Here is a 15,657-nt window from a genome sequence, read left to right on the forward strand (position 1 = left end):
TTTGTTGTATTAGTTTAGAAGCATATGATTGCATTAAGATATCTCTCTCTCAACACAAATTGAGGAGATAAGATACGATAAATTTATTAATGTCCAACAAGAGAAGATTTCTTATAAATTCAGGAATATAATATGTATTCAAGACTACCATTATTCTAATGCAATAATATATGTTGTTGGTGCTCACATTTGGAGTGTAGTGATTCTTGCCTAAGTGTTTTATATTTTGTGAATGTATGTTCATGGAATGTAATTGAGCCAATAGTTTTATTGCGTTGTTTTGGTTGTGTGATCTTTTAATTTTGGTGTTCGTTACGGGTTTACAAATTGCGCTGACATACTTAGTTCGAGAAGATATCATCATATTGTTCCTGCATAGCTTTCTATTTCGCATGGGCGCACTTTCTGTGGCTTTGTAATTTGATGAAAAGTGAAACATCTTACAGTTACTAAATTCCCATCGAAAATTGCATTAATGGAATTAAGGAAGCGTTGCCCCTATTTTCATTGGTTACCTACTGATATTTTCGAAAGCTTAACTTGCAGACATGTTTATGTGGCTTATGTCCATTGGGAATTTACTTTCCATGTTATTTGCTTAAATTTCTTATCACCCTATCTTCGTTATTTGTTTTACTAACCCCTTGGTTAAATTAGGAATTCATATAGTTGCATTGTTAGATTGCATTCATCATAAAAACTAGAAAAATACAAAAATATATTTCTTTCTTTTGTGGTTATTATTTTGAGACAGCAAGCAAATTTAAAATCTTATCCAAATTGTTTAGAACCAGCAAAGGCCCCCTCGTGAACATTCACATTTATTTTCAATTGAGCGAATTCTAACAGGTCACAAGATCACCCGAAACCTTGGAGTTGATCCTCCGATTAGCTTTTCAAGAGAGGAGTTTGAAAGGATTCATGTCGTTAAGCATCATGCAAAATTACAGCTCAGCAATTATCAAGCTTCAGGAAAAGGTAAATCATTGGACTCATAGATGGCTTTCTACTACTGCTCGGGTTACTCCTCTTCAATCTATTATTCAAGCTCTTCCTACTTATAGAAGCGTGGTCCAGGCTACTCTTGTTTACTTTCTCAAGGAGTTTGATGCTCTTTCTCGGCAATTCCTTTGGAGTGGTAATTTGTGTAGCACTAAATGGATTTTGATTAGTTGGGAGACTGTTTGTAGGCCTAAAAAGGAGGGTGGTCTTGGCCTTTGATCAGCTCTCTTGAGTAATCAAGCATTGGCTAATAAGCTTTATTGGCGATGGTGCTCTAGACAACATCAACTTTGGGCTTGTATTATCACCCATAAATATTTTAGTGGTGTTGATCCTTTCTCTATTTCTGCACTTCCTCTTGAAGGTTGTGGCTCTATGGTTTGGCATACTCTGAAGACTGGTGCTCTGTTAGTCAAGATAGACCTTTTTTGGATATGTAAGGGAGGCTCTGAGGCTTTGTTTTGGTCTGATGCTTGGGATGGATTCCCATCCATATTATCCATGTACCTTCATCTTCAAACTCTCTGTGATTCTTTTTATGCTACTAGATGGGATAAAGTGGCTCATTAGAAGACACCTTATCAATTGGGACTAGTTGTAAGTTACAGATGGAAACATTCTTATGATTGGCTTCCTGGATGCACAAAGGTGGATCATTAGGAGTTTTCTTGAAATTTGGCCTCTAAGGAGTGTTCCTCTCTACTATCACTAGATGTTTTGGCTTCGGGAGGTACTTTGCCTGGTAAATATTATGTCTCTGCTAGGTATCAATAGATAACTAGACAATTATTTAGGGATGTTGAGGTCCCTTGGTGGAAGCAAGTTTGGAATAAATTTTCTTGGTCCAAGTGCAATTTTTTCATGTGGCTAGTAACTCACAACCGTTGTCTTATGTGGGATAATCTTTGTAAATGCGGATTTTAGGGCCCTTCTTATTGTGTTTTGTATGGCAATGGGGACGAGTCTGTCTCCCATCTATTCTTCCATTGCTCCATTTGTACTCAGTTATGGCACCTTTGGTGGAGTGCTTAGGGTTTCTCTTGTAGGCATGCTTCCTCTTTGCCTAAGTTATGGGCCTACTTGGGCAGTGCTCCCTCGAAGTCTTCTCCTCTCCAAGTTGCTGGGATTGTTAGCCCATCTTTCATTCTTTGGCATATTTGGCTAGAGAGGAATTGTCGAATCTTCCAAGGTGTTTGGATTGGTGTTATGCATCTTTGGTGGAAGATCTCACATTCTCTCCAGGGAATTATTCAATTGAAGTGTGTGCTAGATGGGGGTATGGATCAGGTTGATCTTGTTGTATGCAATCATCTTAGTTTTCATCTTCAGGATGGGATTGCAGCTCAATGGTATTAAAGAGTGCCCAAACAACCTCGCCAACAGGAGAAAGGACGGGTGAATTGGGAGGGGCATTGGACAACTCCTCATGGAGTTCTAAAAATTAACACTGATGGCTCTTCCCAAGGAAATCCAAACATTGTCGGTATTAGGGGAGTGGCTCGTTGTAGTTCTGGTGAAGTTAAATTCTTTTTCTTGGTGCATAAGAGTGACCATACTAACAATCTCATTGAAGCTCAGACCATTTTATATGTTGTGGAACAATGTTGTTTATAGGGATTATGCAAGATTATCTATGAATCTGACTCCCAAGTGGTGGTGAACTTGCTTTCCTCACAGGAGCTTGAAGATGTTAGTTGGCAGTTGGCCATTGTTGTTAATCAAATTCTTCTCTTTTGTACCTCTCTTGAGTTCATTAGGTTTACTTACATTCCTCGTGAATAGAACAGAGCTATTGATTGTTTGGCCAAATGGGCTTTTGGTCATGCTCCGAGCTAGAATATTATGGATAGGAGGCAACTTCCCTTTGAGCTATTACAAGAATTTGATGAACTTGTTGCTCAGGACAGAGCTCCTTATTGAGCTCTCCTTGTTGTAATACTTTTTGTCTTAATAAATTTTTTCCCCTCCTTTTCCAAAAAAATTAAGTGCAAGTTATTAAATATCTCCTACCTTGAGTTTTTTTGGCTTCAAGCAGAGGCGGTGGTGATCAAACACTAATTCACTCATCTATTTTTGTGTTAGACAATTGTGTTTCTTGGAATGTATGTTTTTAAAAACACTCTGATTGCACACTCACAAATGGTTAGCTATGTGAATTGTAGAAAATGTTTCTTTGACCTAGTTCAAAAATTAGTTTATTAAATTGTAAATCTTTAAAAAATTAGTATATACAACAATCATGGGCCTTCAAAACTTCATTGATGACCTTGATTTTTTTTTGTATAAGCTTATTTGCATCATTAATCATTGTTGCTCTAGAATGACACTCATTGAGATACTATTGAACATACTTAAATTTCTTTTCTACTAATGCTTGAAAGGAATTGTGCAGTGACAAGAAACATAATGGTGTTATGGCAAAACATAAGTTATAGAGATGGAGTGAAGGCTCTAGTTTAATACCCATGATGTGTTACAGCCAAGAGCTAAGGGCCATTGTCTACGCAACAATGTGAAAAATCAACTATTGCAGTCACTGATTATTAATCTCCTATCATAAATGATTATCAAATTGCTGAAAACAAATTCCCAGCTAATATTGAAAAATAACACAACTGCAATTTCACTTATAATACGGAAAGAAATGAACAACACAATGAACACAATATTTTCGGACAAATTGTCCCTGGAAAAACCCCTAAGGGAAAACCAGTTCTACAGATGAGGAATTTTATTAAACTTCAGCAAATTAAGAGATACAAAATTCTTTGCCTCTCACTGGCAGAACTCCGACAACCTCCTAATTTCTCCCACTGATATTCCCCACTGTTATCTCCATGCTAACACTGCGCCCTTGCTAACACTGCAAGACTGTTTGCTAACACTGCAAACATTTCTCCAAAACTTCTTCCTCCAAATGACCCAATGACCCCTTTTTATACTACTCCTATTGGTAACCCAACGACCGAGATTAAATCAAACCAACGGCTGAGATTAAGACAACTCGACAGCCAATAATAGAATTGGTTGCAAGGTGTCCAACAGGGAATCTCTAAAATTAGTAAATAATAACCATTTACTAATTCTTAGCAAGTGGACAAACAACTGTCCAAACCACCCATAAATACAACTGCTATTCATAGATAAGGACGAACAGTTGTCCAAGCTACCCATAAATACTACTGCTATTTTCGGGTCAGAAATAACAGCTGTCCAACTAACAATAATTAACACTCCCTCTTAGCGAGGAAGCTGTTCTGCATGACACCCATCTTATCTTTGAAAAAGATAAATTTGGCCTTTCCCAAAGCCTTCGTCAGAATGTCTGCTACCTGCTCATCTGTAGGTATGTATTGTAGTCGAACAACTCCCCTTTGTACACAATCTCTGATGAAGTGATATCTGATATCTATATGTTTAGACCTATCATGAAACACTGGAGTCTCAGACAACTTGATGCAACTCTGATTGTCACAATGTATCACAGTAGTCTCAACCTTCTGACCAAACAAGGCTACTAACAACTTCCGAAGCCATATAGCTTCACATGTCGCCATGCTAGCTGCTATGTATTCTGCTTCTGCTAAACTTAGAGCCACAGACTTCTGCTTCCTGCTGAACCAAGATACAACTCCTGATCCCAAGCTGAAACAACACCCTGAAGTGCTCCTTTTGTCTGTTGTACTTCCTGCCCAATCTGCATCAATATAGCCTATCAACCTGATACATTCACCTTGAACATATCTGATCCCATACTCGACTTTACCACGCAAGTAACGTAGCACATGCTTAGCCGCTATCCAATGCATTCTCTTTGGTTCAACCATGAACTGACTAAGAGAGTTAACTGCAAATGCTATATCTGGTCTAGTGTTGACCAAATACATAAGCGAACCAATCAACTGTCTATATAAAGTGGGATCTACATCTTTCTCCTTAGATGTATCTACCTTCCTCCAATTCGTGATCATGGGTGTAGACATGGCTTTGCAATCCTCCATCCTGAATTTCTTCAAGATTTCAATGCAATATTTCCCTTGACCAAGGAAAATCTCCCCATCTGTCTGCCACACTTCCATGCCTAGAAAGTAGTGCATAAGTCCTAAATCCTTCATCTCGAACTCTTCTGCAAAGTTCCTCTTGCAATCCACTATGAGCCCTAGTGAACCTGTAAGAAATAGATCGTCCACATAAAAAACAAGAATGAGAATCTCACCCCTAACCATCAAGTAGTAGAGGTTAGCATCTGCTTCACTCTTCACAGAGCCCATTTTCTGCAAGTATGTATCAATGCGCTCATACCACGCTCTAGGAGCCTTCTTGAGTCCATATAATGCTTTCTTCAATCTGCACACATGGGTCTCTTTGATGTGCGCTACAAAGCCTTCTGGTTGTTCTATGTATACCTCCTTCAACTCACCATTGAGGAATGTTGTCTTGACATCCATTTGATGGATTTGCCATCCCATCTGTGCTGCAAGTGAGATTACAGCTCGTATAGAAGTATACCTGGCAACTGGAGCAAATGTTTCCTCATAGTCTATTCCCTCCTTCTAAGAGAACCCCTTTGCCACGAACCTAGCCTTGTATTTCTCGATGCTACCATCTACACCGTGCTTTATCTTATAGATCTAGTGTGATCCAACTACAGCCCTATCTGTTGGTCTAGGTACTACCTCCCACACATCATTCTGCATTATTGAAGAATATTCCTCAACCATAGAATCTCGCCATACCTGATGTTCTGCAGCTTCTTGATAGCTAGAAGGCTCACTATCTACCAACTGACTAACTAATGCCACATAGTCATTGAACTTGGTTGGTTGTCTTCGTTGTCTAGTACTCTTCCTAGGAGCTCCCACAAACTCCTGAGTATCCCTTTGTGTATCTGGAACCACATGATTCTTGCTGCCAACTGTAGAGGATGAAATGTCAACCTCTAAGTCTTCTAGATGCATTTCCTGTTGCACCCGTTGCTCCATACTTTGTGAATCTTCACTAACTGAGTCTACACTCGTACTGGTAACTGTACTTGAGTTTTTTTGCCCTTGACTTGGTCTTGGAGCTTCTGTTGGCTACTCACTCTGATCATCTGCTGGCAAATCTCTGGATCTCTTGAATGCCTTGTCCTCCATGAACTTGACATCCCGTCTGACAATAATTCTTTTAGTCCCCGGAATGAAAATCCGTTATGCCTTTGAGGTCTCACTGTACCCAACAAAGTACCCCCTCTCTACAGTCTGATCTAACTTTGTACATGTATCTCTAGGACTATGGCAATATGTCAAACTCCCGAATATCCTAAAGTGACTAACATTTGGCTTCTTCCTTGTGAAAGCCTCCTCTGGTGTCATCTTCCCTAGCACCTTGTGTGGAACTCTATTCTGAATGTAAACTTATGTATTACACGCCTCTGCCCATAAGTAACGGGGCATGTCCTGGTCATGTAGCATAGCTCTTGCTGCCTCCGATATAGAACGGTTCTTCCTCTCAGCAACTCCATTTTGCTGTGGATTGTAAGGAACAGTCCATTCTCTCTTGATTCCTTCTCTGGTGCAGAACTCCTGGAAGACATTTCCTTTGTACTCGCCTCCATTGTCTAACCGAAGAACCTTTATCTTCTTTCCTGTCGAGTTCTCCACAAGAGCCTTGAACTCTTGGAATCGACTAAAAACCTCATCCTTAGTCTTCAAGAAGTATATCCAAGTCTTTCTAGAGAAATCATCAATAAAAGTAACATAGTACTCATATCCTCTGAGAGATTTCGTCGACATTGGTCCACAAACATCTGAATGTACTAGATCAAGAACATCCTTAGATCTGGTGTCACTCCTTGGAAAAGATGCTTTTGCAAACTTCCCCAACACACATCCCTTACATACATCGTCATGCTCTGTGCTCACCTCTGGAACACCTGTCACGATCTCACGAAGCAATCTAAGTGCTCCATGATGAATATGGCTCATCCTCCTATGCCATAGCTCTCCAAGATCTCTAGGATTACTGTTGCTCATAAGTGCCTTAGGAGCATCAAACTGCAATCTATAAAGGCGACCACTCCTAACTCCAATAGTTATGGGTGATTTCCAATCCTTGTGCTTAATCAACACATGTGTCCCTCTAAAGAGTACATTATAACCCCTATCCTGAAGAACAAATACAGAAATCAAATTCATACCTAAGCCTGGCACATATAACACATCATGAAGTGGAATTATCTTTTCATTCTCCCTCTGAAACTAAACAGTCCCTTTCCCAACAGGGTTGAGTTTGGACAAGTTTCCTATAGAAATCTGGATGTTGGTGTCCTCCTCCTTGTAACTGGAGAAGTACTCTCTAACTCCTGTCATATGAAATGACGCCCCACTATCTATATACCAAACACACTATGAGGTTGAGCTAACCATACAAGCTATGAATGCAAACTCATCTTCCATTCTACTGGAGAGTTCTTCTGCACTTGCTGAAGCTGCCGCCTGCTTCTTACCCTTTTTCCTCTCTGAGCAATCACTGACATAGTGGCCAAACTCGTGACATCCAAAGCACTTGACCTTAGAAAGGTCCTTCTTCTTCTTTTCACTTTGTGAATTTGATCCTTTGCTAGATCCCTTCTTTGCTTTCCCTTTACCCGCTAGGGCAACGTTCTCTTGTTCCACCTCATTTTTCTGACTCTTGTTGGCCCCATTGACAAGACTTAGTCTAAACTCCTCCTGAGTGAAATCAGTCCATAGTCGATCCCAACTCGGTAAAGTATCTCGTCCACTAACAACTTGAACAAAGACACTCCATTGTTTAGTAAACCCATTTAGGGCTATTCTCACTAGCTCATCATCACTAGGGCTATCTCCAACAGCTGCTAACTCATCCTTGACAAATCTGAGCCTGGTGAGGTAACTTGTGATGTCTTCTCCCTGATTCATCCGGGTATTCTTTAGCTTCTCTCTGAGAATCAACTTCCTGTTGGTGGTAGCATTCTGGTACAGATTTAGAATGGCATCCCACATCTTCTTCGTTGTATCTAGCTCCGAGATATGTGGAACAATATGATCCTTGACACCATCAAGGATAATCCTCCTCGCTTTGGCATCGTCCTTCCTATATGCTGCAAGTTGAGTTGCATCTGTTGGTACAGGTACACCACTGGTAGCATAATCCTTGATACCATTCTCTTCCAACAATAAAAAAATTCTGGCCTTCCAAACACCAAAATTTGAGGCACCATTCAATCTATCCTGATCTCTCAAACCAGCTGAAGCCATCTCAAGGGTTTAAAGCAATAATAAATCTAAAGAGATCAAAATTTCTTTCCTAAGGCAAAACTCTTCTACCCTTAGCAATGCTCTGATACCATGTGAAAAATCAAACAATTATAGTCACTGATTATTAATCTCCTATCATAAATGATTATCAAACTGCTGAAAACAAATTCTCAACTAATATTGAAAAATAACACAACTGCAATTTCACTTATAATACGAAAAGAAATGAACAACACAATGAACACAATATTTTCGGACAAATTGTCCCTGGAAAAACCCCTAAGGGAAAACCAGTTCTACAGATGAGGAATTATATTAAATTTCAGCAAATCAAGAGATACAAAATTCCTTGCCTCTCACTGGCAGAACTCCGACAACCTCCTAATTTCTCCCGCTGATATTCCCCACTGTTATCTCCACGCTAACACTGCGCCCTTGCTAACACTGCAAGACTGTTTGCTAACACTGCAAACGTTTCTCCAAAACTTCTTCCTCCAAATGACCCAATGACCCATTTTTATACTACTCCTATTGGTAACCCAACGACCGAGATTAAATCAAACCAACGGCTGAGATTAAGACAACTCAACAGCCAATAATAGAATTGGTTGCAAGGTGTCCAAAAAGGAATTTCTAAAATTAGTAAATAATAACCATTTACTAATTCTTGGCAAGTGGACAAACAGCTGTCCAAACCACCCATAAATACAACTGCTATTCATAGATAAGGACGAACAGCTATCCAAGCTACCCATAAATACTACTGTTATTTCCGGGTCAGAAATAACAGCTGTCCAACTAACAATAATTAACTAGCAATGATCCATTTATCGTAATAATTAATTAATTAATTAATTAGACTATTATATTCATTATATCTCAATTTTTAAACAATTATTATTTATTTTAACTTAATTAATAATTACAATAAATGGATCGTTTTGGGTGCTGCATAGATATTGCCGAGGTGTAGAGGGATAAACCATCAAAAAGGTACAGATCATCAACCCAAACTAACGAGCAACTTGTATTACATTGTTCAGGGTGGCGAGATCATCAACACAACCCAAACAAACAAATGTAAACATAAATAAAAAATCACTATAAATTCAATAACATAACAATTTAGTAAACAAATGGATGCTCTTATATTCACCATATGCAGAATGAGTACCCGAATAAAATGGGTACCCGAAGCTGCATGACTCCTCTAGATCAAATCTTCGAGAAAGAACTGTGATAGTGACAAAAATATGTTATAGAGGCTCTAAGTATCCCACTCACTGTATCTCTAACAAAGGGATTGATCAATTGCATGAGAGCATTGAAAGGTTATAGTTACAAGATTTGAACCAGTCAGCATAAATTTCATACCAACCATTTACGTTCCCCATTTAGTTGTACTGAAATGGGTAAGGTAGTTTTTCATTAATGGTGTCACGTTGCTCGTTGCCTGAACTTCATCAGAAGAGGTGCTTTGTTGTCTACTGTCATTTGGTAGCACCCAATAAGTGATGAATGAGGATAAAATCAATAGCCAGCAACAGAACTCTGTTTTGCAAGCAAGAATAAAAAGTTGTACAGTGATTTATTTGCTTGAGATAGTGATGTATCCACTTCTATCTTTGTAGAACTTTCTTCAGGCAATTTGTATTCTTGCTTGGCACATACTTCACGAACAAGCTTCCGAAGTTCCTACATAAGACAAACAAATAAAATCAACAAATACTATCTTAAATCAGATACACAGATTTTGTAATCAGTACTGATTATCTGTTTAGAGCTACATTGGACAAAACATGAGAAACGGGTATGATGATGAAAATAATTTCCCAGGCATAGAAAGCAAATATGAGACAAAAAATATATAGATTTAAAATTAGATACAAACTTGTGCAAATTAGAAAGTCATCAACAAATATAAAATAACTATGCATAGTTAAATTATGTAAAATCATAAACTACCCGTACAAAATAAAATAATAAACTTTAAAACATATCAAACAGGACAAGCTCAAATGGTAAATCACCAGAGATTTCAACACGGAGGTCTGGTACAAAGTCTCCAGGAAACATATTACGCACTTATCATATACAGATGTTGAATGTTGAATCAAGAATACCATATCCTACTGTGTATGTGGCCACTCCAATGGAGATGGCCAAGTACAAGTCCTGATAATTTTAATGGAAGAGATACCCCAGCCTTGACATCTAAGCTGAAGGCCACCCTACGAGAAGATATATTTGACCTATCAAAGATAACACATTTTTAAATTTTAATCTAACTTAATAAATTAAAGATCGATAAAGAGTTCAAAGAATTATTAATTATAAATATAACAAATGTTTTTATTTTCCAATATCATAATATGAATTTTAGACATCTAACAATATCAAAACAGAGATATTTTTTCTTTTCTAAAAACAGTTGACAGTAATTTTCCATTTATTGAACTAATTAATATTAAAAATAAAAATACACCTATAATCTTTTATTCCATTAATATCTGCTGAGTTGTCCTCTGTGAATGCCATTAATTGTTGTCCTTTTCTTTTCAGAGGCTCCTGCCAAAGATTAACAAGAGCATCCAGATAAGAGAGACACTGAACTGAAGAGCGACCTAGGAACATTGAAGAAGCAACATTTGCCCAGTAAGTGCATAGGAGACAAATCACAGGATTGACAAAAATCACAAACTAATATGCTGTGCCATGAAAAGTAAAATATAAGTTCCTTGTTTTGCTTGCGGTAAATAGCAAGGGCTGTGTGAGAGCATCCTAAGCCTTGGTTTCATTAATATTCATAAAAGTTTTGCGCACAACAGCATTGATTTCTGCTAGTATTTTAATCGCACGCTTTTATCAATACTTAAAAAAAGATAAGAATAAGCAATAGAGTTTTAGTGATATAGATAGGGGGGGGGATAACAACTATGTTCCACAGCGTTTAGGGGATGGGGAGAAGGATGGCAGGGGATGCATTTCTGGGAAAAGCCAAAAATAGGGGACAGCAGTATACAAATTTTTAAAGAGTGTGTGAGAATTTTTATAATATATTAAGATATAATAGATAGACAGAAAGAGAGATGTGTCAATAATTGATTATTAACAAGACAATATGCAAATAGATCACCAATTCACAAGTTATAACAATAATATAACAACATAAATGATAATAGCAGTAGTATAAATCAGTATCAAATATCCTCATGCTAGCTATCAAATATCCAAAGGCTCAAATCATCTAAGTTGCTATCTCCCTCTCTCAGAAATGAAACATCCAATGAATGTTTAAATTTTAAACTCAACGGCCTTAAAGTCTATATGAATGTATGTATGTATGTATGTATGTACAGAGACAATATTACTCATTGGTTTTTATTCTAATAATCAAACATTTAAAAGTTGTGATATTACTATCAGGATTCTACAGTGTAGTTTTTGAGTCAAACCCATTGACTCATGTTTCATGAGTAGTGGTTCACACAAACCCATCTCTCGTGAGATAATGGAGCACTTAGCACTCACTGGATCTAGGTGATGCTCACAGAGGTGAAGCAAAGGGACTTCCCAGGAGGCCACCCATCCCAGTACTACTCCAGCCTGAGCACACACAACCACAGAGTTTGCTCCACGGTTAAACCCTCTCTGCTTGCGAGCCCATTTGCAAAACCTTCACCAAGCACGAACCTGACCAAAAAAGTGTTGGCAGACTTTTTATAGAAAATTTAGTTAAAATTTGACATCCACAACCCTATAAAGTGCTTTTAAAATTACTTGTATTGGGTTTTATGTCTCATTTGGTGTACAAAATATATTGTTTACTCTTGATGTGGAGCATATAGGTGGTTAAATAAAAGTTTGGTTCAGCAAGAGGGAGTTGGAAGATTGATTTGTGAAGCTTGATCCGGTGTTTGAACTTCCTTCCTACTCCTTTACAAGTTTCTATTGGATGAAAGAGTTGAGTTTTTTCCATTTTATTTTGTTTATGTTTATGTTTTTTTAATTTTTTTCATTTCTCTTTAATTGTTCATAAAATCTACCTAGTTCTTTTTCCGAATCTCTTAGTTTTTATTTTGAATCATATAGAATTTCTTGCAACAGGAACTACAATGGCAGCTACGTCTTCCTCCATAGGCAATAACGACAACAATAAAGAATGGATCCAAATTCTTATTCTCTTTTTAGAATTTTGTTGATATTATAAGACCCCTTCTAGGAGGTGAGGCATTCTGTTGGAAATGTTGAGGTTGTGATGTAGAAAGGAACAATTCATATTATCGGGTGGTAGGCCAATTTGTGTGGATTCCTTGGAAAGGGAGTTGAGAAATACCCTACAAAAAAAGATGCTCCTATACCAAATGAAATTGTATTAAAATATATCATGGAGCATGAAGAAACGAAAGATAGAGAAGCACATTGACAAAATATGCCCACTAAAAAAATTCAAAGGGAATGTAGCCCCCATCTTCGAATATTTGTGATAGAAGACCACCCCTTTTGGGACTGAAACTGAAACTCAAGCACCCATTCTATACAAAAGAAAGGGATATTTGGAGACTTCATTTCAAAATGACAGTAAAGACATTGCTGACCAAGATATAGCAAGATGCATATATGCAAATGGGTTGCCTTTTAATGTTGTACACTCCCCATATTAGAAGATGTTCAAAGTATCAATGAACCTCCAAGAGAGTATAAGGGCTTTGGTATTCATAACAATTTGTTACAAGGAGAGGTCAAGGGGGTTGGAGGATGCATTGAGGCCCATAAGAGATGTAAGAGCCCTATTGTCCCACACTAGCAATACTGAAAGATATGTTTTTTTATGTTTTGTTGTTTTGCAATTTTGACTTTTTAGCAATATATGATTTTTGAATTTTTCAATAGATATGAGATCCGAATTAAACACTACAATGAAATATAATCTATTTTTAGCAATGCCAAGTTCTTGCAAATATGATTGTGCAATGTATTATTCAACCATTCAAAAATTACAATGGAATTAAAAGGTCAAAGCGTTCAGTGAATATAAAGCTAGAAGTTCGGAATTTCGGAGAAAAATGTTGTTTCCAAAGTTTCTAAATTTTTTTACAAGGTTTCCCGCTTGTTGGTAAACAAATTTGTCACTGTAAAAATTTCCCAACAGAGTGTATGTGGCAAACCGTTCACAACAGTTGGATAGGCCCTTGGTATGCGGCCTTCCTCTGCATTTAGAGGGGCAGCTCCCTCGTATGATATAATTTTGAAGTTTTTAAATAAAAATGAAATCAAACTTTAAAAGATGAGAAAGCTCATGATGACAAATGCACCACACGACTTCACAACTTTCTTGAATTATCATAAACCGCTAATAACAACAATCAAGATCTATGCTTGAGAACTATTACTAGCACAATGCTGATCCAAAGATTCATAAGCATCTGCACAATACCGTGAGAATGCTCACTGCAAAGAGAATCAACATTTCTAACAATTTAGATTAGGAAAAAGAGAACTCAAACTGCATGTTCCTTTATTTGCTTACACCAAGAACCTAAGAGGAATTTCTGATTACAAAGACAATTTGTATACACTTTTCAGATATCATCTTCTGATCAAAATTTTAGCATAGTGTTCCCTTTTCCTAAAATCCCAAAAAGTCCTCCTTTACAAAGCCAAAAAGAGCCCTTATATAGACACAGAGGTTAATAACTACCTCTTCATGGTTAATAACTATCTCCAAAATACATAATTTTGGAGAGGTTAATTAACCTCAATAAAATTAACCTATACAAGGAAAACTTTCAACAACAAAATTTTTGCTAGAATTTCTAAGGATGTATACATATCCAATCACTAGTCTTCCAGCTATGAACACTATCTATTTGGACATAATTGACTTATCTCGAAAAGCCCTGTAAGCATTGAGAATGGTCATCATTGAATCGTAATTAAGAATGAACACGTTCGCCATCCTGAGTTTGACTGTAAAGTATTTATCCTAGATCTCTTTTGACTCTTGTTGATAGGCTGAAATGTTGCAATCTTCTAGAGTGATTGCGACCAGACTGAGTTTCATCATAGTTTCAGCATCCGATACTCGATTCTCTATTTCTGACTGAATTTGGATACTGAAAGAATCAAGAAGAAATTGGCGATCAATATGTTGAAGATCACTTACTGCCGCCCCACCTGTGATAGTAGAGACTAGTTCATCCACAACTTTCATTTTCAACTGTTCCCATTAAGCTATTAGCTTTTCAAACTTAATGATCCCTTTGCTGATATTTATCATTTTCCAATTAACACTTTTACTCCAGATATGTGTCTGATTCTCACTTGGATCGGCAATAATTTTCTCGAGAACCAAGGTGTTTGTATCTAACTTGGCCATTTCTTGTAATTCATCAGCTACCTTTTGCCAGGTGACTTTTTACTCTTTGCTGCTTTCTAGCTCTTTAGACATTTCTTGTACCTGTTTGATGGCTTCTCCATATGTTTCTTTCACTCTAGTTATGAGTTTTGAAGCATCCTCTATCATTTTGTTTATCCAAGCTTCGATCATCATACTATGTGACTTGTGTTTGTTTACTCTTTCAACAACAACATGATCAACATACCATCAGGGCCTGCTAAAACTAGTGAAGTAACTACTGCCTTCACATTAGAGGAATCGCTAATCGAATTGATGTAAGACACCAGCATCTGAACTTGCTCCTTGAGTTGCTCCTTTGATCTTTTCTCTTTCTTTTCTCTTTGTAACATTTGGGCAGCAGTCACTTCAAAATTTTGAAAGCCTCTTTCTGCAGTAGATGGACCAAGATCAACCTTATCTAGAATGAAATCCGACTCGGATGCTTCATCAACATTCTTTTCAATTATGGGCTTGGCTATTTCTATGCATAGATTGCCTGAAGTTTTATCAAGGGCTAACCCAGACATCATTTTAGTCTTTTTCACTTTAGGAGGCTTTTGAAGGAAACTAGAGATCACATCAAATGGAGGCAGGATCATTTGAACAACTTTCTTCTTCTTCTGAAGACTAGTCTAGAACCATGATGCGTAGTATCTGAAACTTGCATGTCACCTGTTATATTTTCAGCAATCATCATTAAATCTTTTGAATTAGATAATTGATTATCCAACTGTGTGATGTCTATTAATGATATCTCAAGAGGAGAGAGGCTCAAATGAGGAATTACTACATCATGAGAGGATGTAACAGGAATGTGTGGTTCAACAGTTTGAGGAGTTCTTTGATCCTTCTCATTAGATTCATTTCCTTTCTGATTCACTCTAGTAAGTTTACCTTTCATTTTTGTCCTTCTTTTGACTGTAAACTTAGCCAGCTGATTTAGATCTTCATCTTGATCTAGAGTACTCATATCCAATTGTTGTATTTTCTCAATAG

At 37.3% G+C, this 15,657-nt stretch overlaps 1 protein-coding gene across 1 annotated transcript in view; it reads right to left on the bottom strand.

Annotated features, from left to right (window-relative positions):
• Window positions 1-9,385: 9,385 nt before the first annotated feature.
• Window positions 9,386-15,657, bottom strand: part of LOC149537136 (kinesin-like protein) — a 100,834-nt gene continuing 94,562 nt past the window's right edge. Inside the window, exon 6 of the mRNA XM_089807203.1 lies at window positions 9,386-9,956. Coding sequence (XP_089663329.1) covers window positions 9,792-9,956 — 165 coding nt within the window. The 3' untranslated portion in view covers window positions 9,386-9,791. The remainder of the gene's footprint in view (window positions 9,957-15,657) is intronic.

The sequence above is a fragment of the Cupressus sempervirens genome, chromosome 10, assembly GCF_028749045.1.
Source record: "Cupressus sempervirens isolate cs-2001-9-10 chromosome 10, ASM2874904v1, whole genome shotgun sequence".
Lineage (NCBI taxonomy): Eukaryota > Viridiplantae > Streptophyta > Pinopsida > Cupressales > Cupressaceae > Cupressus > Cupressus sempervirens.